Source organism: Telopea speciosissima, chromosome 3, assembly GCF_018873765.1.
Source record: "Telopea speciosissima isolate NSW1024214 ecotype Mountain lineage chromosome 3, Tspe_v1, whole genome shotgun sequence".
Taxonomy (NCBI): domain Eukaryota; kingdom Viridiplantae; phylum Streptophyta; class Magnoliopsida; order Proteales; family Proteaceae; genus Telopea; species Telopea speciosissima.
Genome location: NC_057918.1, coordinates 36,376,854 through 36,404,833, shown reverse-complemented (window position 1 = coordinate 36,404,833; position 27,980 = coordinate 36,376,854). Strand labels below are relative to the sequence as shown.

The 27,980-nt window shown below is 37.5% G+C and overlaps 1 protein-coding gene across 2 annotated transcripts; it reads right to left on the bottom strand.

Annotated features, from left to right (window-relative positions):
• Positions 1-747: 747 nt before the first annotated feature.
• Positions 748-27,413, bottom strand: LOC122654662 (OVARIAN TUMOR DOMAIN-containing deubiquitinating enzyme 12-like). Of its 2 annotated transcripts, none has more exons than XM_043848867.1 (10): positions 26,937-27,413; positions 26,681-26,853; positions 25,614-25,687; positions 15,870-15,924; positions 8,390-8,464; positions 8,173-8,246; positions 8,024-8,072; positions 6,314-6,403; positions 1,381-1,437; positions 748-1,164 (listed from the first exon to the last, which is right to left on the bottom strand). In XM_043848867.1, exons 1-9 carry the CDS (start codon positions 27,262-27,264, stop codon positions 1,426-1,428), a joined length of 930 nt encoding a protein of 309 aa, XP_043704802.1. In that variant the 5' UTR covers positions 27,265-27,413; the 3' UTR covers positions 748-1,164; positions 1,381-1,425. The 2 variants fall into 2 exon arrangements, with proteins under 2 accessions (XP_043704802.1, XP_043704801.1); XM_043848866.1 differs by having other exon boundaries at positions 6,319-6,403.
• Positions 27,414-27,980: the final 567 nt, after the last annotated feature.

Below are 27,980 nucleotides of genomic sequence, written 5' to 3'. Positions count from 1 at the left end.
GCTGAGAGTGCCTTCAGAGGATGGAATAATTTTAAATTGGTATAAATCATCTTGTGGCAAAGACTGGTATCCTAAAAATTCTAAATGGATTTATGGAAATGAATAGATTGATTTATATTAGGTGGCAATGACCCTATCATTCAATGAGATTATTTATAGGGCAAGTATTTTTCCAACTACCTAGTACAATCCCTTACTCCTAACTCTATTAAAGTGGCTGATTAAACAAAAAGACCCTTGGATCAAAGATTCAATACACATGTAAGCCAACACAAGGCTTATTTCCAATAGAACAAGCCCGTTTTTGTAATTTGCTTGCATAAAAAAACACCATCAGAGAGAAGTCGCATAAATCTCTTCCCCAAATCTGTTTATTGTATTCAGACCATATTCATATATTTGAACTGAATTGCTGAATGGTTTATTGACACTCCACAAAAGATTATTGCCAGTTAAAAAACAATGACCAGGCAGATTGATGAACCTGAAGTCGTACCACATGATGTGATGATTAATGTTCTGAAGGAATTACTTACCCCCTTCCAACACACCCACATACACAAAATGCATAAATAAAACTACACGAAAAAATAAATATATATACAAAAGAAAATAAATATATAAATAGGCATACCTTTTCAAAGAGATTAGAATTACAATAATTAGATTCCCTCAAAGATGATAGTGTAAGTCATAAGCATGCAATCAAAAGCTCAGAGCAACAAGACCACAACGGGCAAAAAACTAGAGCACTAAATGGGTAGCTAGCAAGAACAGATGTTTTACATATAAAAAATACATAAAGAAAGAATATAGTACTGCAACAAGGAAAAGGCATGTACAAGGCCTAAGAGCTGATGTGCAGCAATACTGGCAAGGAAGATAAGTGAGATGCAGGCCCTTATCATATCCATCACATTACCAAACAATGGAAGGACATCTGCTTCAGAAAATTCACCCCGAGAGAAACCCCAAGCAGCAAATGTCAACTCAGTAGAAGCTTCTTCTAAAGGTGACACGCAAAAGCAGCTCCAAGCAGGAAGAGGAGGAACTATATGTAACCCACAACCAGCATTCACCATTAATATTCATTTAGCCATCCCTAATGCTTATTCCCAAAGATCCACCACCTTTTCTTCTTTTTAGCCTCGAATGCAGGCAGATCTGGATTCCAACCAAAGCATGAAACAAGCACTAAAATTCAGAAACTGAGTGTATCGATGTGCTCATTTAATCAGCCTCCACACGGCATGCCATTTATGGCACAATGAAGTTTCAGATGGTAGATCATGTTGCATTAGCATACCATTCCTTCTCATTGCTTTTTTCCAGAAATAAATGAAATATGGTTTTAGGATATTGAGAAATTATGGACTTTACCTCCTTCCGGATAAATTGAGTTGTAATGAACCTCTGCCCAAAAGCTCAAGAAAATAACTGCAGAACAAAAATAAAGTTTATAGAACAATCCTTTCTGAGAAATCAAGGGAAAGTTTTATATACACGGTCGTGTAAGTCGTGTATGTGAGAGGGTGGGAGTTTCAAGGCATTATTAATAGGTGAGGATTTATGACTTTTCCAACTCTTTGTGAGAGAACCTCTCACATACATGGCTGTGTGGGCCGTGTATGAAAACTTTCCCCAGAAATCAATAACTAGGAATTGCTGGAGGAAAAAAAAACAGGAAAGCAACATGAGATGCCAGACAACAAGAATGACAAAACTAAGGAAGAACACAAGCCAAAACTGATCATCCAGATGAAACCAATACTAGCATTATGCAGACACTTGACAGAGGACATTGACATGTGTAAATTATTGTGTTCTTGTAGGCAATCACTGAATGTGATTATAATAGTGTTTCTCTCCAAAGAGAAAAAAAGAACAAGAACTGTTCGGTATTATGGAAATGCATGAAGGTGTCCTGAAATTTGGGAGTATGGCTAGAAATGAGAAATTGCCTTGTCCTTGTTGAATAACAGAGGAATATCCTGTTAAAACTGAAACAGTAATTATTTGCAAATTAAAACAGCAAGCTAACAGAGACAAGCTAGGCTTCAACAGACATTAAACCTCAAAACTGATAATCTAATAAGAAGCTAGATTAGGTAGTCAAGCTAATTTAGATTCAGAACTTCTCATCATCCAATGGATCAGCTAAAAATGATATCTGGCCCAAATCAAGTTCAACTAAACTGACAAGGCAAATGAATGGAGTGAAATTGTACTAAGGCTACTCTTCAAACTTTTCTGTAAATAACAATAAGGTGGAGTTTTAGGTATCATTTGGATACTTTTTTTTAACAGAATTTCTGACAGTCTTTTCTTTTCCCACTGTTCATTTGTTTTGACCTTGCTTTAAGAAACAAGAAACAAAAAGATGGTTTTTCGTTTTTCATGAATAACTAGTGCTTTTGTTTTTGTGGGTTCATGAGCCCATCTAGTTCCCACGTAAACCCCCCTCCCCCTCCCCCTCCCCCCCTCAAAAAAAAAACAGACACTCCACTCCTCCCTTTTCTACCTTTTTCTCATTTCCCTCCTTGTCTTTCTTACCCATTCTCCATACAAACTTGCAGCTGAATGCTCAAATCAGGCAACCAAGAGGTAGCACTCCCTCTCCAATACTCTTCTTTTCTTGCCACTCTCTTTCCCTCTCTTCTCTCACCCATTTCCCCCCTCCCATTTGTCTAAAGAACACCCAATTCATAGAGAGGCGCAAAGCTGCAATTGCTGTTAGGGTCGTCCTCGCCCTACCACAAGCAACCACAGGCACAGATCAACACAGAGGTTGTCAGTCTGTCATGGAAACAATTAGGGTTGCATGTTTGGCCCCGTCGGGCCGAACCCACCCTGAACACAAACAGGGCCTGGACTGAGATATTTGGCCTAGAGGGCGGGTCAGGGCTGGAAATTTCTGGCCCTTAGTCAGGGTCGGGTCGGGTCGGGCTAGGGTTGAGACCTCGGGCTAAGCCTGGCCTGGCCAGGTCCGACCCTCTTTTAAGTAATACTATAAAATATATATTGATATACTATATATATTATAAACTTTAAACGTCACCCACATTTGGTTATATAATATATTATATATGAAGGCAATAAGTGACAATACATTTTATTACAGTGTTATTTTACGTAAAATTGATAATTTTCTCCCCAGTCCATTCCAGCCCATGCATTTCCTTTCCCTCCCCATGATTAGGGCCAATCAGGGTCAGCCCGACTCGACCCTGAGGGCGGGTCAGGGTTGGATTTTTCTGGCAGAGTCAGGGTCAGGTCGGGCCTGGGCCCAGCTAAGGAGACTTAGGGTAGGGCTAGGGTTCTATAAAGCCCGGCCCAACCCGACCCTGTTGCAGCCCTAGAAACAATGTTGATTAAAATGGAAACAGTTGTCATTTTAGGATTTTCACTAATCGCCATCAATTTAGAAACTTTTTACCACGATGTGAATAAGAATAGATCATAGACCAAAGATTTATGTAAAAGGAGAACCCTTGGTTTGGAATCTCTTATTTCACTTGATCCTCATAGTTTGACAAGCACTCTTATTATGTTCTTCAAAAAAATATTTCTATAAGAATATGCTCTATGTTAAAACAAAATAAAAAAAGCAAAACAATGTTTCGGCTTTCCTAGTTATAGACACAAACAAATGGAAACATATCCAAACAATGCCTTCATTACTTTACCATAAATCATTATTAATATACTAATACTAAAGATGGAAGTTACTATATGTGTCCTAACAAATGAACCGCTTTGTAGGGAAGATAGGAATCTGTGGTTTATCTTGGCTGACTAAGCGGTTTAATAAAATTATGAGCCCCAGGAAAATGCCAGATGAAAAGAGGAGAAGCATCATGGTTCTGATTTACAAAAATAAAAGTGAGATTCAGAGCTGCAATAACTATAGAGTAGAGTGACATCCTCCCAAAATCTGGGCCAAATCAGAGTGCTGTGGAGGAAGATCCAACCCCATCGTGTTTGGTTTTTTCCACCTCTGGTTTATTCTGGAGGTTGAAAACAACTAGCCTCAAAACCCTCTTCCACGATTCCTTTTACTTTTTATTATTTTACTCTTTAATTTCCAGTATTGCCCCTTCCTTTCTTCACTATTCTAACTTGTCCTCAGTTTATTTTAATTCCTAGATTGCCCTCATCTTTTAGATAGTAATTTCACTTCTGTCCTATCTTCTAGTTTACCTTATTTACCCTTTTCCCATTTAATTATGATACAGCCATTTCATTAAAACTTCCAGTTCTTTACCATTCTGCCACTGTCCGTATAAAACCTTAAGCTATTTACAGTTTTGCCATTAGTGCTTGTGCTTTGAGTTATCTAACACTTGGTGGGCCCAAAGTGAACCCACTTGGGATTCCAACCCCTGGGATTGCACCAAGGACCCCATTTAGTTGGGATAAGGCTGATTTGTTTTTGTTGTAGTTGTCTTTACCTCCCTTATGAAACCTAGGCAAGGTTCGACGTTTCGGTTCCGGGCTTGGTTTAGGTTGAAACCAAGATTTCATCCGAAACTTGGTGTTATGTATTTGAAAATTTGAACTTGGGTTTGGGGGGCCATATAACCTAATTAGGTCATGAAACTTGTACGACAACCTATTTTAGGCCCCATAATGATTGCAGAACCCTTAAATTTTTAAAAGATGAGCAGGCTGATTGTATGGGCGTGGATAGCTTGTCTAGCACTCCTGGAGGCATTAGTATAGGTGACAACAGAGGAAGTGAGCACTGGCATGCCCCATACTTTACTGATGAGAGAGCAGCTGGTCGGAATTCAATGCATATATGACCATTTCACTGGTGTGGGGGAGGCATGCATCTCATCCGTTCCCAGCTTTGAGTATGACGCCCACTCAAAAGGACATATTGGATCGCCCTTTGTCAACAACTTCTTCTCCTACCCAGCCTAACAGCCGTACATGTTGCCAACACCATCAAGTCATATTGGATGGTTCTTCACATTACGGTGACCTATACCCTAGGATAGGTTACCCGCAGTATGTAGATGAGGCCGTTTACAAGGCAACTGCGGAGGACTACTCTCATTTCTTCTCGCACACTATGACATGGCATGTATTTGTCATGCAGCTGGAGAAAAATGCACGTTGGCACCATCGGACCATGAGTGGAAGTCATAACAGAGTTTTCCAGGCAAGTACAGCATCAGTTTCAAAGTCAACAAGAAAAACTTTCACCTTGTTTTAGTTGTATATGTTTGGTCCTCAAATTCATCAGTTTTTACTGAATATTTTATTTTACTTTTGGGAGTGGTGGGGGAGGGGATTCTTTTTGGGGTGTATTTACTGCATAATCTTTGTCCTGGATCTTTCCCTGAAAACCATACTTCCTCCCCTCCCCCTCCCCCCCCCCCCCTCCTCTTTTTTTGTAAAGATGATGAACAATAGTATCTGGGTTAGTTCCCTATTCTTCCATTAATTTTACAAATTTTTTTTTGGAGGGAGGGTAGTCTCTAAGGAATCATCTCCCACAAGGGGAGACAAAAACCTGCTTAGTGTGACACAGAATCTCTGCATAGTATGCAGTTGAAGAACTCTCGCAACTTAAGCATCAATATACATGATTTGGAAATTTTTAGAATTTTTTCAAGGAAATAGATCTTAATGGGAGACGAGTATCATACAAGCTGCATCTTGCAAAGAAACTAAAGCAAAGATATCAGCATCACTACCTGTTTTGTTTATAACTGAACTAACATGGAAGTTAATAAAACCAACCAAGCAAGTTGCTTAGTCAATGAACCGGTTTGAATAGTGGGGTTGGACAAGTGAACTGAGGACAACAGCATGTCTGCAATACTTCAGTCCTATTAGGTTCTAAATCTAGGTCGCTTAATCGCCCTTTCATCCCACATCCACTTCTGTCTTAATTTAAGCAACACTCCTCAAAAAGGGGCAAACAAATATAGATGCTTTCATATAAACACACCCTTTCTTTCATAGGTACCCAGAGGAAGGAGGTTAGGATTGTAATATCCCAGATCTGTGCAGAAAACCCTGAATCTGTGATATCGAATGGTTAGGAAAGTCTTCTTTTAGTTTGTAATGTTTCTTCTTCTTTGCTATTCTTCCCCCTCCCTCTATTACTACCGCCTTCCATAGGTCATCCCACCCTTATCATCATGCTACTCAATTAACGTTAAACCAGCTCTCAAAGGGGTTCAGTTCCCATGTCGTTTGGTCTCACTAATGCCCAGCCCAAACTATGTTTTGGAACATTGCAACCTATATTCTCTAATGGAAGACTTTGTGCATGACAGAAAATTGAAGTGCTTAAAACCTTGCCTCGTTTTGACTTCTGAATGTTGGGAAGAATCTCAATGTAACAGGTATCCTTGAAGGACGTTATGACAAATATTTTAACACCATACTGCAACAAAACAGTAAAATAAATTAGTCATCAGGGAAGTACACTCTTTCCACAAAGACTGAAGTGGTAAATGGTCCACACTCAAGGAAATAAATAAACAATCCGTGCAGCTTTGAAAATAAGGTGTGTGGATTGTAGGAAGTTAAAGAAAAAACATCAAATATAAACATTCTAAGGAAGCAGGAGAAGGTTGCAATCTAACTATGACGAAATGAATAGCTGGCCTCAAGTAATATCAAAGGAAGAATTGTTCTCACACTCCTCACTCTTCAAACACCTACCCATTATCAGAGAAATACTAATAGAAAATAATTCCTTTTTTCAATCATCAATATTCTACAGGATTACAGGTCCATAGTTGTCAAGGTATCCAGGCGACCCAAGACGGTGGAGAGGTGCCTAAGCGCTTGGGCCACCAAACCGCCCAACAACCCAAGTGTTATTTTTTATTTCCCCTCTTTTCTAACATTATTTAGTATGTTACAATATATACCTTATATCATAAAAAATCAATATCAAGCCACATCAAATCATCAAAAATCAATATTAAGTCACATCAAGTCATCAAAAATCAATATTAACCTGCATCAAGTCCTCAAAAAACAACATAGAAGTAGAAGACTGTAGAACTGAAGAAAAAAGCTACTGAAAGTTTGAAACAATCAAAACATACAATTGGTTTATATTGTTATTGGAATTGGTCATTGTCATGGTATACCTAGTCTCACATTTGGTTTATATTGTTTTTAGAAAATATGATCTTATCTATAAGTAATTAAACTGCTCTCGATTTAGAGAATGTTCTTGTTCTCAAAGAAGTTTGACTGGTCAAATGATTTTATTTTTACATGAGAATTTTTGTATTAGGTAGAGCACAAACCCTGCTTTCCAACAAATCAAAAATTACTTAAATCTGATTTATATTGAAGGAGTTATGTTCCGGTCAAACCTTATTTTGTGTGCGGAAATGCTGTCAAAATCGCTTTGAATGAAAATATTATTTTAGATATTAAAACAAATGAATATTTTCCCGCTCTTTTGGTTTTAGCAATGTTTTACCATATTAAGATTTATGGAATTTTTTGATTTGAGAAAAACCCCAACATTAGACAATTGAAAATTTCACCTATTGCTTAAAATCCAGTTTTTGTTCTTGAACTAGGCGGTTATCTTTTCATCCTTTTGGAATTTGATTTTTTAAATATTTTTATTGGATTCAAATAGGGAGTATTTGTTTATTTATGAATAAAATCTTAAGTAAATGACATAACAAACTTAAATGATATTTGGCATAAATAAGGGCCAAGGCATTCAATATCACTAAGGTGACAACCACCTAGAGCCCAAAAATCCGCCTGGACGCCTAGGCGGTGGCGCCTTTAGACTATGTACAGGTCAACTATTTACAGTTCCTCTCTCAAGGAAGATATTAGGATCTTCTGTTCTCCATAGGTGAAACGCTGAACAACTTCCTAGTTTTTTAGAACTATAACCTGATTTGCAGAATTTGCTTGCAGGATAGACCATGTGACAGAATTGAATCTCTCAACATAATCACACAATCAAAAGAAGGGGTACAGCATTCAAAGAAATTAAAGACTGGTAATTGCTTATACACACTGAATCTGCAGCCGCCTGTAACGTGACATGATCGCCCCATTCACCAGTCCTATTTTTGTCCACATTAAAAAGCATAGACAAGGTTAAGTCTCAGCTGAAAGCAACAATGATTTAAAAACAGATTCAAAGAGTAAGGAATAGGGTATTACTTGGACATTTTTTTCAAGTAGTCACTATATTCCATAGGAACGTATCCCTCGTAAATCTCTGGGTGGGACTTAAGCTGATATATAAAAAATGGCAACATCCAGAAAAATCCAAATCATGCCAATTCTGAACTGAGAAATACTTATAACAAAAACATCACCCATATTCATTATGAATACAACTGAACATTGCGAAAACATAACAACAAATACAACCAACCTGATTAACAATTTGTCGTCTCACAAACTCGTGGTGCTCCAGAGTACGATAGAACTGATCTGATAAGGCACGAAACTAAGAAAAATATGAAAATAATGAGATTAATATCTTCCTTAAGTTAAAGATAGGGATGACGACCAAAGAAAAAGAAAGAAAGTTTCATGACCACATCCAGCAGTAACCGCAATACAAAAATGAATGGACCAAGCTAAAACTAACTTGCTAGACAAAATTGGATGATTTGATGATATTTAGAACTGAAGTGGTACAAATATTTTTTTCAAGTGCAGTGATCACCATTTGAACCGATGAGAGAGATTAATTTTTTTCTTTTTTAAAAAAGAACATAAGTTGATTTCTGGACAGACCCAAGGGAAATCTGAACCAAATTATTAATTCAAAACCAATCAAACAAAGGAAAGATGATGTAGATCGAAGCATGAAGAAGACCATAAGAAAAAGGTTACTGCTACCTCGCGGTACTGTTCACGTGAACAGTGATTTGGGGGCTGATATGGATTGCTGGCTTAGGGAGTTGATTTTTGGTGTTATTTTTATTATTAGACACTTGTTTAGTTTCCTATTTGACTTCTAATCCTAATTGGGAATCCTAGTTAGAGTCGAGTTTCTAATTTTAGGATTTTTATTTTATTCCAAGAAGTTGTCTTAGGTTTTATTATAAATACATGTATGTGGCTGAACAGAAAAGAGACCGAGATTGAAGAGAAAAGAGCTATTGATGAAGCTGTGAGATGCGGCTATGATGAGATACCGTGGGTGAGAAGCCCTGGGTCAGAGGATGATGGGCTGAGATAGCCTAGTTGAGATAGCTGATCCTAACCCCCCCCCCCCCTTCTACACCCCTTTCTTCTTCTTTTTCTTATCCTTTTATATTCTCCTTCATATGTTAAGAGAAAATAGAAATAAAAGAGTTTTAGTTATTTAATTTTTGTTCTTTTTATTGTATTGATCCTGGTGCAATCGATCTCTCGCTGGTTTCCCTGGTTCGAGGTCGCCTTTGCATTAAAAGAACAGAACTGTGTAGTTCATATTTTTTAAAGTAATCATGAAAAAACAAAAGATAAAACAATGGCATGACTGTAAAGATCTACTGTGCTAAGCACAATGAAGACAAGGGTAAATCATTATGCTAGCACTATTAAATAAGGCAATCTAGCAAACCACATACATATAATATCCACATGAGCAAAACTGGAGTACGTAGTAAAAATCTCTTATACACTCCATATATAACAGGTTACAGCTAGTGCATTTCAAAGAAAGGAAAAGCACAGGGGACCGGGATTTTCTCAATAAAGTTTCATATGGAGAGTACGCATTTTCAAACATACAGAACAGACATAAAGGTACCTAGATTCAAAGTACGAGGTCTCGCCGAGATCTCGCGGTTTTACAAGTCTCCGAGTCGAAACCCAATGCGATATAGAAAACATACAATATTTTGTTTGTGTTTTTGGTTTTGCCGAAATATAGGTACATTCCATGCTTAATATATACCCTGTTTTGACGAGTTCGGTCGAAATTTCGAACTTTCTCGCCTGTTTCATGCTGTTTTGCCCTGAAAGCTCTAAAAGTCCCATTTTCTTCATATTTTTACCAAATCTCTCCCATACATGCTTGGTAAAGTGTTTGGGTAGGCAAGACTCAGTATACTTATGCCCACAAGATGAGGACCACGGTGCCAGAGCTGGTGTGCTTCACAAGGGAGACTCAGGTTATACACTCATGCCACACAAGATGAGGACCATGGTACATGTGCCCTCATACGTGCAGGCTACTCGAGGGGCTTACGTCACTGATTCATACCTCCAGCTGAGGAGGAGCATGATAGCATGGAATCCATTGATGTTCCAGTCAAGAGCTTGATAAACACTCTCGAAGGGATGCGAATGGAGGAGAGTGGTATGAATGGAAAGCAGTAGTGCGCACTGTCACATGGATATGGCACCGGGAGCAACGGTCCCGACTATAGTCACTTCACTAGGTAAAGTCAGTTTGGGCAGGTTAGCTCTTCATCATCATTACCATTAGCCTTTGAGTATTAAAGTCAGTCATGCACTAGGTTAGGTTTTGTGGATAGCATCTTCGGGTTCCCGGCCTCTTAGCCATAAATACTGGCGCCGGTTCCAGTTCCACACGCTCCATCCAGTAGCAGTGGCTCTCGATCGAGTTCCTTAAGGTTCAGGGAAATATACTCTAGGTTAGGGTACCTCAAGTACGTTGACGATTCCATTTATAAGACAACTATGGACGACTTCGAGTGTTTCTTCCACCATACTACGACATGACCAGCTTTTGTGATTCAGTCGGAGGAAAACTTGATTCCGCTTCAATAACATTCTACTGCTTTTGATCTGGCCCAGCACCTGTTTCAATACTAGGAGTTTAGGACTATAGGATGAGCATTGGGGTGACTTATTGCTCGTATTGTTGGATGTTGACTCCAATAAATTTGACTTTATGTAACAAACAATGTTAGATGTATGATTTATAAAATGGTTTATAATTTGACATCTTTTCATTACTAATTCCTATTTCTTATTTAAGTTGTTTTACTTAAATTATATGTATTCTAATACTAAAGATGGTGTGGAATAGGCCATATTAGTGTATATATACTGCGTAAACTACCAACCTTCTGAAGTCTACCTACCACTTTTAGGGGTGATTTTAAAAAATCTAAGGGTTCCGCTATGTTTATAGGGCCTAAAATAGGTTGTCTTACAAGTTTCATGACCTAATTAAGTCATACGGCCACCAAAACCCAAGTTCGAAATTTCAAAAACAAAACACCAAGTTTCGCCAAAATCTCGGTTACCGAAACCAAAACCTCAAACCTTGCCTAGGTTTCACGAGGGGGTAAAGACAACTACAACTACAACAACTCAGCCTTATCCCAACTAAATAGGGTCGGCTACATGGATCCTTTCCCTCCAATCAGCTCTATTCGAGGTCATACTTGATACAAGGCCTAAACTATGCACGTCTTTCCTCACCACTTCTCCTAGGGTCATTTTAGGTTTGCACTTGGCTCTTATAGTTCCTTCAATCTGAATCAAATCACTCCTCCGTATTGGAGCACCCAAAAGCCTCCGTTGAACATGGCCATGCCACCTCAAATGACTTTTTTGTAGCTTATCATGTATCGGAGCTACTCCCAAATCAGCTCTATGATGCGGAACCCGGCTCACAAATTACCCTAGTGGTTCTCTATGGGCCCACCCAAATATTACAAAATTCAAATAATGAAGATAGTGGCAATTCCATTATTAAAAGGCAGTTCAACACATTATACGCAAGTAATCAGTAAGGGACTAAACCACAGACAGAAATTGAAGAGATGGAGTTTTCTGGAATTTTAAAATAGGAGTAGAATAAAGGTACAATAAGTTAAGAAAGAAGGGGCTTTTATGTAAGTAGAAAGATCTCTGTCCTTTCTTACAAATAAGAAGGTTATTCATCCCTAACCTCTCGATAGGCAGCAAAACAGTGGAATCCCAATCTCTTACCAGATGAGAAAACTCACACTATAGAAATCCGAAGGATCTGAAACTTTGGAGGAAGAATTGTCCCTCATACTCCTCTTGATTCCAGAAAACAGTATGTCTGAAGATCAAATACTTGAGTACATAAAATATCTGCAGGTGAGATCTGGCAGTCTAGGTTCAGGTGCAGCAAGGCAACTCGAGTAGGAAGGGGTTTTGGGCAAGGGATTCAAGGCTTTGAATCGCTTATAGATAGGTTTTCTTCGACCCAGATCTGAGATTGAAAAGAAGATGGGAGAGAGGGATTGACATAAGCCTTTTGTGGGTTGTTGTTAACGCAAGGATAGAAAGGGGTAGAAGAAGAAGAAGAAGAAGAAGAAGAGGGAGAGAGATTGCACAGAGGGGGGTTATCGCGAGGAGAAGAAGATAAGAGAGAGAGGGGAAGGGAGATCGCATGCCACACAGGCTTGACACGCAACTCAATGTTTTTTCAATTCATTCTCTAATCTGATCTGCCCATCTACGATGGTTACATGGTATAAATAAATAAAAATCAAAGATTCCTATTCTGAGTTTCTAACTCTAAGACTGAAATATAATGGAACTCTACCACCAGTTAGCCTAATCAAAATAATAAAAGACTACAAGATAAATCCAGTAAAATAAATCTAAATAATTAAGTAAACTCTAATATACTACTAGACTCCAAAAACCAATTGGACCCGGTTCTCAATCTGGGTTCTCAAAACGGGTTCAAGCCAACCCATGGAAGCGCTCTTGCATCACTCTAATATGATCATTTCTTACTTTATCCTTACTAGATTTGCCACACACCCATCTAACATCCTCATCTCCACTTTAGATTATCTACATGGTGCTTCTTAACTGCCCAACATTACACACCCTACATCATAGCCGGTTGTATGATTGTCTAATAAAATTTTCCTTAGTTTTGAAGGAATACGTCAATCACACAACACTCTGGACGCACCTCTCCACTTCACCCATCCTATTTTACTTCTTTGTGAACCATGATCCTCTATATCATCTTCTTTATTTATGATTGAGTCCAGATACCTAAAATAATCACTCTGTGGAATCTCCCTCTCATCAATTTTCGACCTCATTATCCGTCCTAGTGTAATCAAAGTTACACACCATATACTCCGTCTTCATTTGACTTGTCTTAAAAACTTTTGATTCCAAGGTCGATCTCCATAACTCCAACGTGGTATTCCCATGCTTTTGTCTCATCCACTAAAATAGTATCAACAAAAAGCATGCACCAAGGAACCTCATAAATGTCTCTGGTTCAATCATCCATTATAAGCGCAAACAAATAAGGGCTTAAAAGCTGATCCTTAATGTAACCAAATTCTAATTGGGAATTCAGTACCTCGACCACCCACTAGTTCTTACACTAGTCACCACACTCTCATACATATCTTTAATTATGTCCATATATTTAATTGAAACACCTCCCTTCTCTAGTACTTGCCAGATTAACTCTCTAGGGACTCTGTCATAAGCTTTTTCTAGGTCAATATAGATCATATGGAGATCCTTCTTGCAATCTCTAAATCTTTCTATTGGTCTCCTAAGTAAACAGTTTTTGCTTCTTGGCATAAAACCAAATTGGTACTCTGTAATAGTAGTTTCTTATCTCAAGTGGGTTTCAATAACCCTCCCCCATAATTTCATAGTATGACTCAGTAGTTTTATGTCTCTATAGTTATTGCAACCATGGTTTAAAGTATCGACGATACAACACGATACGGACCAATACGTATTGGTATCGGTCGATACCGATACGATAATACCGATATGTATCTTTTTTTTTATCAAACTAGTATGTCTCGATTGGTATCATATTGTATCGGCCAATATGGACCGATACGATACAACCCAATACGTACCGATACTTACTATACATTAAATGTTCTGTGAGAATATCGATACGTGCCGGTATCTATCGGCCGATACGGCTCGATACAGATTGATACAGACCGATACAACTCAATACATACCACCACGGTCGATACCAACCGATACACGTTGATACGGCCATTAAAGACCCATGTGACTATCAAAATATGATTTTGTTTTTGAGATCAGAGATTGCTAAAGATTTCATAAAAAAAAGAGATTTCACAGAAAAAGGTAGGTTTTAGAAAAACTTAATCTTAGTGTTTAAATCATGGTTTTTAATCCTTTTTTTTGTTGCTATAAATCGATAAATTTAGATAAAACTAAGTTTGTTGATACATCAAACTTGATCATTGCAAGGATTTCTACTCAAATCAATGAAAGTCTCTTGTTTCATTATACATTGTTCTCCATTTTAGTGTTTATGCATTATACATGTTATATATTGTTTATTTAAATTGCTTTTGCCTCCAAAAGTGAATTTCCATGTGTATCTTGACCATTTCCATGCGTATCTGTAGCATACGATACATATCCCCGATACAATACGATACGATAAGATACGTCTCTTCAAATCAACCTTCCGATGTGGTACCTGATACTGATACTTTAAACCTTGATTACTCTGAATATTACCTCCATTCATCTGGCATTTCTTTGTGCTCATAATCTTATTAAACAACATGGTTAGCCAAGATAAACCCCAGATTCCTACGCTCTTCGACATTTCTATTGGGACCTCATCTGGGCCTAATATCTTGCCTACTTTTATCCTCCTTAAAGCTTCTTTTACTTCAAACACCCTAATTTTTCGTATATATAATATGGTCTTCCAGGACACGAGGGGAAAAAAGAATAGGAAGAAAAAAGATGAAGATCTAAGCAATGATTGAAATCACACAAATTAGCACAATAAAAGATATTGGAAAGATTTAGAACTCAGCAGACAAATAAGTGCTGCAACCAACGTACCTGTCAGAACCAATGTACCAAGCTGGACAGTGTAGCACATAATCATTGCAAGGTTTTGGAGTTTTAGCTTTTTCAAAAAATCTTATCAAGTGAAAACAAAATTGGGGTGGGAGGGGGGGGGGGAGGAAAAGTACAAAATGCAGCAACTTGTTTTTACAGCAGGAAAACGAAGGGTTAGACATGTATCACAGAACTTCCAATGGCACACTCACTGTTGTCAATGACGAAAGCAGTTGAAATTTTGAATCTTGATTTTGATGTTCATGCCGATGGTCAATGTTCACGTGTTCTCAGTATGCCATTGACAATTAAAATGAACTGAGATGAAAATCACTACAATTTTAAGAAAGGGCAACAACAAAATTATCTCATGAAGGGGGCTTTCCTTCATCCTTCTTTGATCAATATAAACAACTTATATAGAAGGTTTATATCCTAAAGAAAATCTAATATAAGGTAAAGGCCTCCGCTGATTAATTTGAAGAACAGCAAAGAACTTTTCCAATTGCTAGTTCATGGCTCACAAGGCATATCATAGACTGTACCTGGCACCTATGGCACCCTAACAATTAGAATTTGTAAACTGATACCATAATGTAGTTATGGCATTATTTATCAACCAATTCAATTCATCAAAATATTCATCGTATGTTATCTAGTGCCATGTTTTTGGGGCCACAGCAGCTAAACCATGTAGACTTCAGCTGCACACCATTTCAGCCACACAATATGAAAGTAGCTTTAGTTCCAACAAGACGTTTTCTAACTTGAAAACTCAAAAAATGGGAAAAGGTCAATTGTTGAAGTCTCAAAAAAATGCGACGAAAAGGTTTAGCAACATCTGACACATGCAAATGGCTCACACTATGTGATAAATGAAATCAAATTATAGACCACTCTAAAATATCCAGTCACAGATAAACTATATAGGAAGACAAAGAAGTCCAGGTCAAAGCCCATTAGAAAACTGCAGAAATTAACAGATGCCTAGGAATGTTAGCACCATGCAAAGCTAAGTCATAAAAAAAAAAGGGATAACAATAGTACTAAATCTAGGGAATGAGAGGCCAAGTTACCTGACAGTTACCATCTCCCTGAACCTTAAGCTCAACCAGATCATATAATTGCAATCTGAAAAATAAAAAATATCTAAAGTATCAAATGTAGTATTTCTAAAACTACAGACGATAAAGAGAGAACAGACGGCAAAGATGGACATGCCAAGGTTTTCCATGATCAACAAGAAAAATAATCGCTTTAGTATCCCCACAAAGTTAAAAAATATATATTTGACTTGAGCTTCACCTACAATATAAACAGGGAATTCTATGAGAGTGCCTTTGGTTTGGAGAGCTGAAAAGCCTTCTTCATATCCAGTACTGTTAAGATATATAACATACATATCTTAACACTTCCCCTCAAGCTGGAGTGGTATATATATATCAAAGGAAAGCTCCAGCTTGAACAAACGAATACAGATATGAAAGGCAGCACCAGTCTTGAACACATGTAGTAGTCATAGATGCCAGTGAGCTCAAAGCAGCACTCCAATCAATTATCATAAATCCATCATCAATAGCAGCCCAAACAAATCCAATCAGCAACACGCCAACACCAAAATCTCTTCCCAAGGAAGACAACAAAATGCAGCACCCAATGGCTACATCAAACGTCCTTCCCAATGAAGGCAACAAAATGCAAGTAGCAACCTGCTCAAACAAACACAAATAAAAGTGCAATTCCAATGGCTACATAAAAATCAATAAAAGTGCAGCTCTAGTGGCTACACAAAAGTCCATAAAAGTGCAGCTCCAGTGGCTACACAAAAGTCCACAAAAGTGCATCTCCAATGGCTATACAAAAGTCCATCTCGAGGAAGGCACTCCAACAACAATCAGACTCACTCCTGAGTCCCAAACATGTAAAAAAGTCTCAGATAAAATTGCTTGCAGTAAGCATCTTGAATCTTCCCCGCACGTGTAGCATTACATGTGAACAAATAACGACCAATGATCAGCATCTCAAAGGATGGGCATCGCAACAAATCTCATAAGCAAGAGCACCAGCAAATAAGATCCCAATAAATTAATCTTCAATCACCCCCACATAGTAACAAAAAAAATCCCAATAATAATTTCCAATCGCCCCCCTCACAGTAGCCAAGAAAATCCTAGATATAAAATGCAAATCCTCAACTGATGTGAACTAGGGATCACCAAAGCAATAATAGGACAAACTCGGTAAATTCTGACCACGCTAATGGGAGCACCCAAGAAAATATACCAAACAATGCAATTCCGGGTTCCAAAACCCATTTTGGATCACATATGGGCTCACCAAATCAACAAATTGGCTCAAGTTTAAGAACCCATGGCAACATTGTAATACACCAGATTTTTCAAGGGTTACCAGGTAAGACAAAGAGCTAAGATTATGAAAGGGGCTTAATAATTATTGACCATGGGTATACTTGGAAGCAAACTTGAGGTAAGGGACATGGGGATAAAAGGCAAGGATAGGGATAATATGGGAAAAGATAAATATGAAACTCATAGAAATTGATCCCAAAATTAAGAGTCCTGACTGTCTGCTACCTCTTGACAGTTGCGGCTTTGAGCCAGCAGAAACAAATGGAAACCAAGGGGTAAACCTTCTTCAATCCTTCGATCAAGAGGAGAAAATCCGACGGAAATCAAGACGGTAACCTTCGAATAGGAATCACGACTGTCTTCCTCACAGTCACGTAACCAGCAACTGAGAAACCAGAATAGGAATTGTATCTTCAACCCATCGACTCTCAAGAAGAACCATGGAAGTGGCAGCATCAAATAGATAGCAGTAAATGGCCACGATGAAGAGGAAGTCTTCGTCCTCATGAAACAGAGGCAGCAAATCGATAACTAGTAACATCAGCAATAGTGGCCAGCAGTCAGAAGACAGTTGCAGAACCATGTAGCCAAGGTTTAAAGTATCGGTATTGGGTATCGTATTGGTCGAGTGATTTTAAGAGACGTATCATATCGTATTGCATCGTTTCGGAGATACGTATCGAACAATATAAATATGCATATAAATGGTCAAGATACACATGGAAATACACTTTTGGAACAAAAAACAATATAAATAAGCAATATATAATAAGTGTCATGCATAAAACCTAAAATGGTGTATAATGTATAACCAAACAAGTGCATTAAATTGAAGTTGTTATAAAATAAGTTTCTCACATGTTGTAATCGTCTATAGCCAAGAAGAGTATTGGATGATGCAAAGGATGATGTTGTAGCACTCCTTGATTCGTTTTTAGGTTTAAAAGTGTAAAAAACCAACGTTAAATGTAAGATTTTAGACTCTTGGTTGAGAGTTTTCCTTCATTTTTTCGTTAGATTGGGAATTGTATAGAGTCTGTGAGTGAAAATGACTTTTTTATGGAATGTATCGATGGTATCGGTACATATCGGTATGTATCGGTGTGTATCAGTATGTATCGGTATGTATCGGCGATGTATCGGTATGTATCGAGCCGTATCGGCCGATACGTATTAAACCACCCACTGAACCCTTTACTGGACATATCGATGGTATCGATACATATCGGTCATACCATATCGGCCCGTATCGGTCGATACATTTCGATACAATTCAAGATAGTTCATTTAAAAAAAAAAAAAAGGAGACGTATTGGTATGTATCGTATCAATATCGACCGATACCGATACGTATCGGTCTGCATCATATCGTATCGGTCGATACTTCAAACCATGCATGTAGCAACCAGTAGAATTATAAAGAATGGTTGCAGATGATAGCAAACATCAACAGTTATTCAACACCAGCAATCGATGAACCATGTCACAGTCAAAATACAGCAGCAGCAATATATGATGGCAGTAGCAGATGATAGTGGTTGTGTAGACTCCGCTAGAAAATGGGAATCAAATAAAGCCAACCAGTAAGTATGGTGGTGCGGCAGGTCTTCTTCTCAGACCCAACAAAAACCCTTTAGCAAATCGATTCAACATCAGCAAAATCAGGAAGCAAATCAGAGGGAGCGAGACCACAAATCCGCAACCGTATGGTGAACAACGAGAGTCCAGCGGGCCACAACTCTCAAACAGAGGCAGCAGACAATCAAGGAGAACCCTCAAACCTCGCAACAGTTCCTTCGATCAGCAATAATTTACGAAACAAAGCATCAGTACCAGTTGTCTTCATCAATCGAATGTAGCAAATCAGCAACTCAGTATGCGAAACCCTAGTTCTTCTTTTCCTATGAACTAGGGTTTCTTTCTTCAAACCAAAAACCCTAAACAACTCTCAAAACAGCTATTACAGAGAGAATCAGGTACTGGTTTCTTTCCCAGCGCTTGGCAAAGAAAAGAGAGAAGATAAAAAGAGATTTAAGGGAGAAGAGAGATCTATGGGGGAAAAGGGCTGTGTGATAGAATGTATGTTTTACCGTACCCGCCAACATATATTTATATTAAAACCAAAACAGAATTACAAAAGGAATATAACTCTTACCAAATTATGCCTAAAGCCTAAACAGGAAACTTACTTAGACTAGGAAACTAACTAAAGACATAAAACAATAAAGGAAACCAACCACGATAGGGGGACTCCCCCTATCGTGTTACATATCTTAACACGTACGAAGTTCAAACTTTTTCCCATTTCAAATAAGGGTGCAGTTATTGATATAATTACATGATAGCATAGATACAGATAGAGGTATAGATATGAATAACAATATAAGATAAACCTTACCTATTTACAGTTTTTCTCTGCTAAGCAATAAAGATAATTAAAATCATTTCTGTTACATCAACCTATAATCCCTGTTAACCCTTCAAAGTTTGTTTGACGTCAGAATTATCACATAATATAAAGTTAAGATGTGATCATTGAAGCAAAGTATCAAAATGATTACTATCACCATCATTAAGTTCATAAAGCCAAAAATACTGTGAATCGTTTTTTATAACAACCAAATCATTGTCACGTAATCTTCAATAAATTTATTATTAACCAAGACATATGGTTAGCTAAGATTATTTATGTCCATTATTTAATTATTTAGAAATTTTTAATATAATAATACTAAAATTTAAGTATTATTGTTGTGTGTTGATAAACATTATTGTGGCCCTTACTTAATAACTCAAGCTTTTGGGATAAGCAGTTGTAAAATGGTATCAAAGCCAGGAGGTCAGGTGTTCGATCTTGGGTAAGTGTGACGGGTTTGTGTTATGGTCCACATTTCACACATTTTGTTGGTTTTCAACTGAGGAGAAAAGTCCAAAAGACACCTAGATTTGGTTCAGTTCTGTTTAGGCTTGGTTTTCCAAACCTAGTCGTATCAATCAAACCACTCTAGAGCCACTGGATCACTTCACTTCGAGCATGGTTCAAGATTTCGGTCGAAACCGTCGAAACCTTGTGAATTATTTCAGTCTTGATATGCGTCGAAACAAAACATAGGTCAACTCACTACGTATGCGAAATTTTGACCGAAATTTCGGTATTTTGCCTGGAAGTTCAATCTAGTTTTGGTTTCAGTATTGTTTTGATCAAAATGCTACATACAATCGAAATGGTATATACAAAACAGTGCCTATAAAAGCACAATTTCAATCGAAATGGGTCGAAATTTCGCACTGGTTTTCGACAGAGGAGAAAAGTACAAAAAACCCTAGAATTGAAATTTTTTGTCTAAAACACCTACAGTTCTTGGCGACTATTAAATGGTTTTTTTTTCCCGTTCTGAATGCATATTTCAGTTGTTTTAATTGAATATTAAGTGTTCTAGTACTAAATGGTGTAGAATAGGCTATATAAGAAAAAATATACAAGGTACGACGTCTACTAGCCACGCTTCAAGATTTTGGTCAAAACGGCCAAAATGTCGCAAATTATTTCGGTTTTGACTTAAGTTGAAATGAAATGCAAGGCAACTCACTAGGTATGCAGAGTTCTGATTGAAATTTCGATAGACATTTCGGTTAAGCTTCGGATTCAGTCGAAATGATACAAAACAGAATCGAAATGGGCCAAAACGCATTTTGGCGTTTCAAGAGTTTTCGACAATACAAGGTGGAAGTCCCAAAAAAATATAGATATTTGGTGTTTTTTACCAAATGACCTACATTTCTTGATGGAACAAGTGTTGGGAACTATTACAACGAAGATTTTTAGATTTGGGCGTTTCTTCAGGCATAAGCCGCATAACATGACATGGCTATTTGTTGTGATACAGTCGGAGGAGCGGTTTCATCAGTGACAAAAAATTTCTAGAGGTTTTGAGGCTCCCTAGAACTTTATGTGGCACTAACATAGAGTTGGAAGAACGGTTTCATAGGGGTGTCAACAATTGTACTTGACTTACAAGCATACTACTAAATGGTTTCTTCATTTATAATGCATGTTTTAGTTGTTTTAATTAAATGTTGTTTCTTCTAGAACTAAACATGGAACAAGATCTCGGTCGAAACTGACCAAGATTTCCAAGATATCTCGATTTCATGGAAAACCAGGACGAAACCGGCATTTATTTTAAAAAGTTCAAAGTTTCGACTGGTTTCGGTCGAGATCATGGTAATTTCGCAAGTTTCGACACTTATGCCCATCGAAACATGGGGATTCCTGACTCAAAACCAGTGCAGACATATTTATGCCATAAACCAGGACAGACACGTATTTCTGCCTAATATCACTTAAGTAAATGTTTTTATATTTGGTATTTCATTTACTTAAGATATTATTCATAAATAAGCAAATACCCTCCTATTTGAATCCAATAAAAATAGTTAAAAAATAAAATTCGAGATGATGGTAATTTCGCAAGTTTCGACACTAATGCCCCTCGAAACATGGGGAAACCTGACTCGAAACCAGTACAGACATATTTATGCCATAAACCAGGACAGACACGTATTTATGCCTAATATCACTTAAGTAAATGTTTTTATAGTTGGTATTTCATTTACTTAAGATATTATTCATAAATAAGCAAATACCCCCTGTTTGAATCCAATAAAAATAATTAAAAAATAAAATTCCTTAAGGATAAAAAATCAACCCCCCCCCCCCATTTCAAGAACAAAAATTGGATTTTCGACGATAGGTGCAATTTTCAACTTTCCAAGGCTGGGGTTTTTCTTAAATCTATAAATTCCATAAATCTTAATATGGTAAAACATTGCTAAAAACCAAAAGTGCAGTAAAAAATTCATTTGTTTTGGTGTCTTAAAATTTATTTTCATTCAGAACCATTTTGGTAAGCATTTGCGCACATCAAACTAACTTTGACCGGAATATAACTCCTTCAATATAAATAAGATTTAAGCAATCTTGGATTTGTTGGAAAGCTTTCAAAACAAAGCATTATCAATAGTGTTTGTCCTAGTTTCCAGCCAATGTCCAAGAACAATACACTATCAAACTTGGGTCAAAAACCACAAGTACCATTTTGAGTGTTTTTTTTTGTGCGAAAATAGTTCATGCATTGTGTTTCAAATGTCAAAAATAGGCTGTATACAAAAAATCAGATAAAAAAAAAGCATTTTTGGGCCTCGAAACCACCAACTCGAGTTGGCTAGAAAATATCACTGGTTTGAACCAAGTTCGACCATATCTCAGTTTCTGGCTGGTCGACACCCGAGATCTTGAACCTTGGGACTAAATTATGCGTAGAATAGGCTATACCAAAGAAAGTACACAGCAAGGTACGGCGTACACTAGCAACCTAGGGTCCAAAACCAAACTACCATTTTGGGTGTGTTTTTATTATAATCGAAAGATTCCAATAGGCTTAGAGATGCTTAATTAAGGTTTTTCTAAAGTTTCAGGCCAAAATATGGCCATTTGACAACTGAAATGGTCAAACAATTTTTTCCTCGAAATGGTCAAACGAATTATGCAGCCAAAATCCGGAACAATGACCTAGCAACCTATGGTCTAAAAGCAAACTACTATTTTAGGTGTGTTTTTTACAATCTAAAGGTTCCAATATGTTTAAAGATGCTTAGTTAGGGTTTCCCTGAAGTTTTGAATCAAAATACAGCAATTTGAACACTGAAATGGTCAAACGTAACATGTAGGCGAGTGTACCAGATTTTAACTCGAGCCAAAATTTCCAATAGCTCAAATAGTTGAGGGAACAGAATCTGCCACCACAAGTCTTGTCCACAGCAGTTTCAAAAAACAGAGGGAAGGCCACCTTCAAAGGCACGAGGCACCACCTATCATTTCAAAAAATGTCAGATCTCCATCTCACCCAAACTGGTTTTGATGTGCTCGTTAAAGAAGTTGGCCACAATAATACCCTTCCATAGGCTCGTACCCAGCCTCTTAACCTCAAGATTCCTCTATTCATTTACCAAGCCATATTTGGCACCTATAACCCTCGTACGTTCAACTCACCCTATTGCGACCTTTTTAGGGGCCAATTGTTGAGTATAAGGGGGCGTCCAAGATGCTAACCTTGGATAAACTGACCACTCAGGTTTGGGCAAACCCAAACCCAACCAGCAAGTCTCGAGGTTAACCGTATTATACTCCAAGATTTCTCACTTATCTCCAAAGCCATTTAAACAGCCGAGCCTTGTTAAGAGCAGATTTCCTTACTCCCAAAGCATAATATCAACTTTCTTAATAGCTCTTTGTTAACAGCTATGTCCAAATCAAGGTTTAAAATCTCGTCTCGTCTCGCCATTTCAGGCTGGTCGAGATTTCCGAAATATACCGAAATTTTGCTAAAACATGGTATTTTTTCAGCCATATTTCGGCACTCCATCTCAGTGGGTTTTTGGTCATATTAACGCCTGATACTTCCTGTACACCCTTATTTAAGCTAAATAAACACATTTAAACTTTCATATTGCAAAAAAATTGAACTCAAAGTGGTGTTTCAGGTTTGCACCCTTGATTGATAGTATACGGTCAGACCCTAATGTATAAACAGTTAAATACACATTGTTTAACAAAGTATACCAAAATTTCACGAAATTTCCACGAAATTTACTGAAATATACCAAAATTTTCCGAAATTTGAACTTTTTTCATTTTGGAAGCCCATCTCGTCTCGGTAGTGTCAAAATTACCAAAATTTTGGCAATATATCGCGAAATTTTGAAACATGGTCCTAATGTTGACCTTAGCCTTTATAAACAAGGGGCCCGAACCTGCAGTCAATCATTCAATGATTGTACCAGAATCTCCCCCTAAAATATTGAGTCCTCATCCCAAAATGATATGACCATGCTCAGCCAAACACTAGTTCTCTGAAGTTTGATCCCTACTCTCAATAATTTGGATACTATATGGTTAGCAATGTGTTCTTAAGTTCAATGAATATCTTATTGGTAGAATTTTTAGGGTAGAACATATGTGCGGAGAAATTTCTAGCCTTCTATTTTCAAGACTTTCCATCTGTAAAACAGAATCTTATCTGAGATCTTCTACCTCAAATGGCATGCGAACTCTTTTTTTTTTTTTGAGGGGGGGGGGGAGATAATAACAGAATTTTATTTCAAAAAAAATGCACAAATGATAATTTTCAACAACATGAACGGCAAAAGGCTGAATCCAAGACCAAGAAGAAAACCCCTTCAAGGGACTAACCAAACAGGTATGGCTCCAAATGCAAAAAATTTCAATTTACCCCTCACCTAGTAAGCTTATAAGCTATAGAATTAGCAGATGAATAGATTATAGGTCTGGCTATGGATGTAGAAAATAAAATGAACAATTCTTGCACTCCCTTTATTCGAGGGTGCTCTCTTTTATTCAGCCTCGGTCCTCAGAGGCCAGAACTTTAGAAAGGCCCCTTGAAGAATATTGTTAGGAGTTAAAGAATTTATTTCTCATCTTTCTCCGGACCTGGAGAAAATTTGGGGGAAGGGTCTTCAGAGAGACTGCTCAACTGGGATACTCCCATTCCGGAAGGACAAACATGGGGAGAACTCACGGCATTCATTCATGGGGATTCGACAAATGTCTCCTATCTGCAAGCAATCTTGCATTATATGTCTAGTAATCCCTCTAGTACGTTCTATAGCTCGGTGTTCCTATTCGGATATCTTGTTTGAGCTACTGGATTTGAGCTACTGGATTTATGTTCTTAATTTCCTGGCATGGATATTGACAGGAATTGATTGAAACTTAAGCATGCAATGTAGGCACAATGAAACTGAAGATCTCGACGAATAACACAAATGGCTAGCCTTCCGTATGAGATACAGATACCTCAGAACTAGCTTGGAGCCAGCTAATAACCATGATCAGAATAACTTCCATAAGAGAATCCAACCAAATCATTCGCAATAAAGATTTCCAACACCATTATAGATTGGCAAATCAACATTTATCAACATGTATCCCAAGAAACCACAGAATGCATACTTCTGTATTTCCGATAAATTTTTAAATTGCTAACCAACCATATAAATCATCTGAAAAAGTTCCAGTTGCCTTTTTTTTTTAAAGGAAGAGCTCGTGCTCTAACTTCTAAGTTTCAAATAAGTATTTTCTTTACATTGAGTAGTTTCTTTAATAAAAATATTTGTACTTAGATATGAAATTCTATTTTTGCTAGTTTTATCGTTAAATTTTCGTTGCCAAAAAATACATCTTTTAGGAGGCAATCCTTTTAGAATCCCCCAATTAGACCAGAACTGAAACCGTCTGATACATTATCAAGGACATTGAGCTAACAATCCATTAGAAACCAAAAAACAAAAGCTGCTCCCTAAATAGGCCACACTTCTTGGTAATACAAGCATTTCATGAACAGCATGAATCATAGTAATAAAAGGAAAAACCTGTCTAGTAGCCTTTGATGATCTGAAGTAGCTTCGTCAATAGATGGGATTTCTCCATTAATTCTAGGAACATGCTGCAAAAAAACCAATGATAATTCTTAAGAATTAGAAGTTGATTTACAATCAGGAACACAGATGAAATTAAAATGATTATATACACATGTCAAGATTAAACAGTCAGAAGGAATCTCCAAATCTAAGAATGAGATAACATCAACTACCAATTCAAAACGACAAGTAGCAAAATTTCTAAATGCTAATTTGGTGCAAAAGTATGGATGTACCATTATTCCTTCACCAATCAGTAATCCAGATTCCCCTCTAGGAGAAACATTTAATACCTATTCGTGATGGACAAGCAACAGAATTTCTAAACACTTGTTCAGTGCAGCAAAATGGATGTACTATTCCTCACCAATTAATGACACCAAAGGTTTTTTTTCTAGTGGGGGGGGGGGGGGGAGCAACTACAAAAGAGAGACCACCCCCCCCCCCTCTTCCTTTACATCCTTTAATGACATAAGGGAATTTGATCCCCCAATTCTTGCTAGATAAAAGTACCTCACAATTCCTACCAAAGCAGAGGCTGACAATAGCTATGCGGCACCAAGAACAACAATTAATCCTACAGATGTAACAATGCATATTACTATTGTCGAGATTTGGGAAAAAAAAAGAGTTATGAAGGTCTGATATAAGATTGCATGGTATTCAAGTGCTTACTAGAAAATCGCCATATATAAGACATAATGAAAGCTCCTAATATGTTTTATCACCATAAATGCAAGGAGTGCCTTTTAAATAACATTGTCATCTCATCACTAAAAATAAAAATGATTGGAACCTCATTCTAAATTAATCAACAAAGAATAATTTGGCACCTAGAAGTAAAACTTGTCGGGAGAAAATAAAATACATAAAAACTGCAAATGCAGGATTTTGAGCCAATTTAATGGGGTGGAGGCAACCCAGAAGGCCGGTGCTGAATCAGTTTCAGAGGATAACTTTCCAAGGATAATTTAGAATTCTGCGAGACATGAATCGAACTCAAAATAAACGGCACTTACAGGAACTGGAACCATCTGATTCAACCTCTTTCCAACTTCTCCATCAAGCACAGATTCATCTGTTAGCTCTAGTGAGTAATACCAGTCATCCCCACTGTATGACTTCTGTTCAGGGCTAGAACATGAACTAGAGGGTTCCACCAAATTATTCTCTTCCTGTCCACTCTCATGTCCTACATGATGTAGAAAAACTGATTAAAAAAAATCTCTACCAAACTAAGCAAAAACCAAAATGGCTCTTAAAATTTCGTAGTACCCGAATGATAATTTCCCATAGATGGACCAAGCCAATCTTGCGCAAGAATGGAAGCTTGCAAATGATCTTCCCCAACACTGGAAGATCCAGAGGCTTCAGCAACTGCAAGTTGTGATAATTCTTCCTGAAGAGCATGTGCAATAATTTCATCATTCTCTACATTGCTACGTTCTACGGCATAATGATCTTCTCTGACATACTGTTCATCATAGTAGCCAGTATCATGTTGGGTAAGAGTTCCACAATACCCAGAATATGAAAAGGGATCACCATCAAGAAAATGGAGACCCCACCGAACAACATCAGGATCTTGCTCATATGTAATCATGTTTTATATATTATTCAATCACATATTGTCATTGCTTCAACAAACAGAAAGATGTAATCCCCTTGGACAATGAAGTAGGTATGTGCCTCGCGAGACTTTTCAACTGCACAAGTCTTCACAAGACATCTCCAAACGAGCAAAGGCACTATCTCTAATCACACACAAGAAAAAGTGGGTGAGATTTTGACCTGCAGAGAACACATACTTCTAAGTGACTTCAGTTCAGAAACTGTTTTGAGAATCTCAGATACCAGCTCTGAAGTTATTAGGAGATGCCATATATAAAGAGAACAAAAAAAAAACAAAAATAGCTATGCTACATCTATGATCACATCCCGGATTTTGTTTTCTGGTGCAACATTAACATTAAATATTTCTATAAATATCAGATAAAAAGTGCCTAATTTCAAGTGAATGCAGATAGTTGTTAGTCTTGTATCTGAACTCCCAAGCGTCCAAGAAAACTATTCCAAGATGACAACCAGCAAAGAAAATATTAATGGTAGACTCACTGCTAAAGAGTAGTCTAAATAACTACACAGCCGGAGTAGAACCAAACTAGGGCTTTCAGACCACTAAACCAGCTATCTACCATAAGAGCATCAGAATCCCTCCCAAAATGGAAGAGTGAAGGAAAAGAAATTTTTTTGTTGGTAAGTGTGAAGGAAAAGAAATTAATGATAGAGAATCTTACTTCAAATCAAAAGATAAAAATC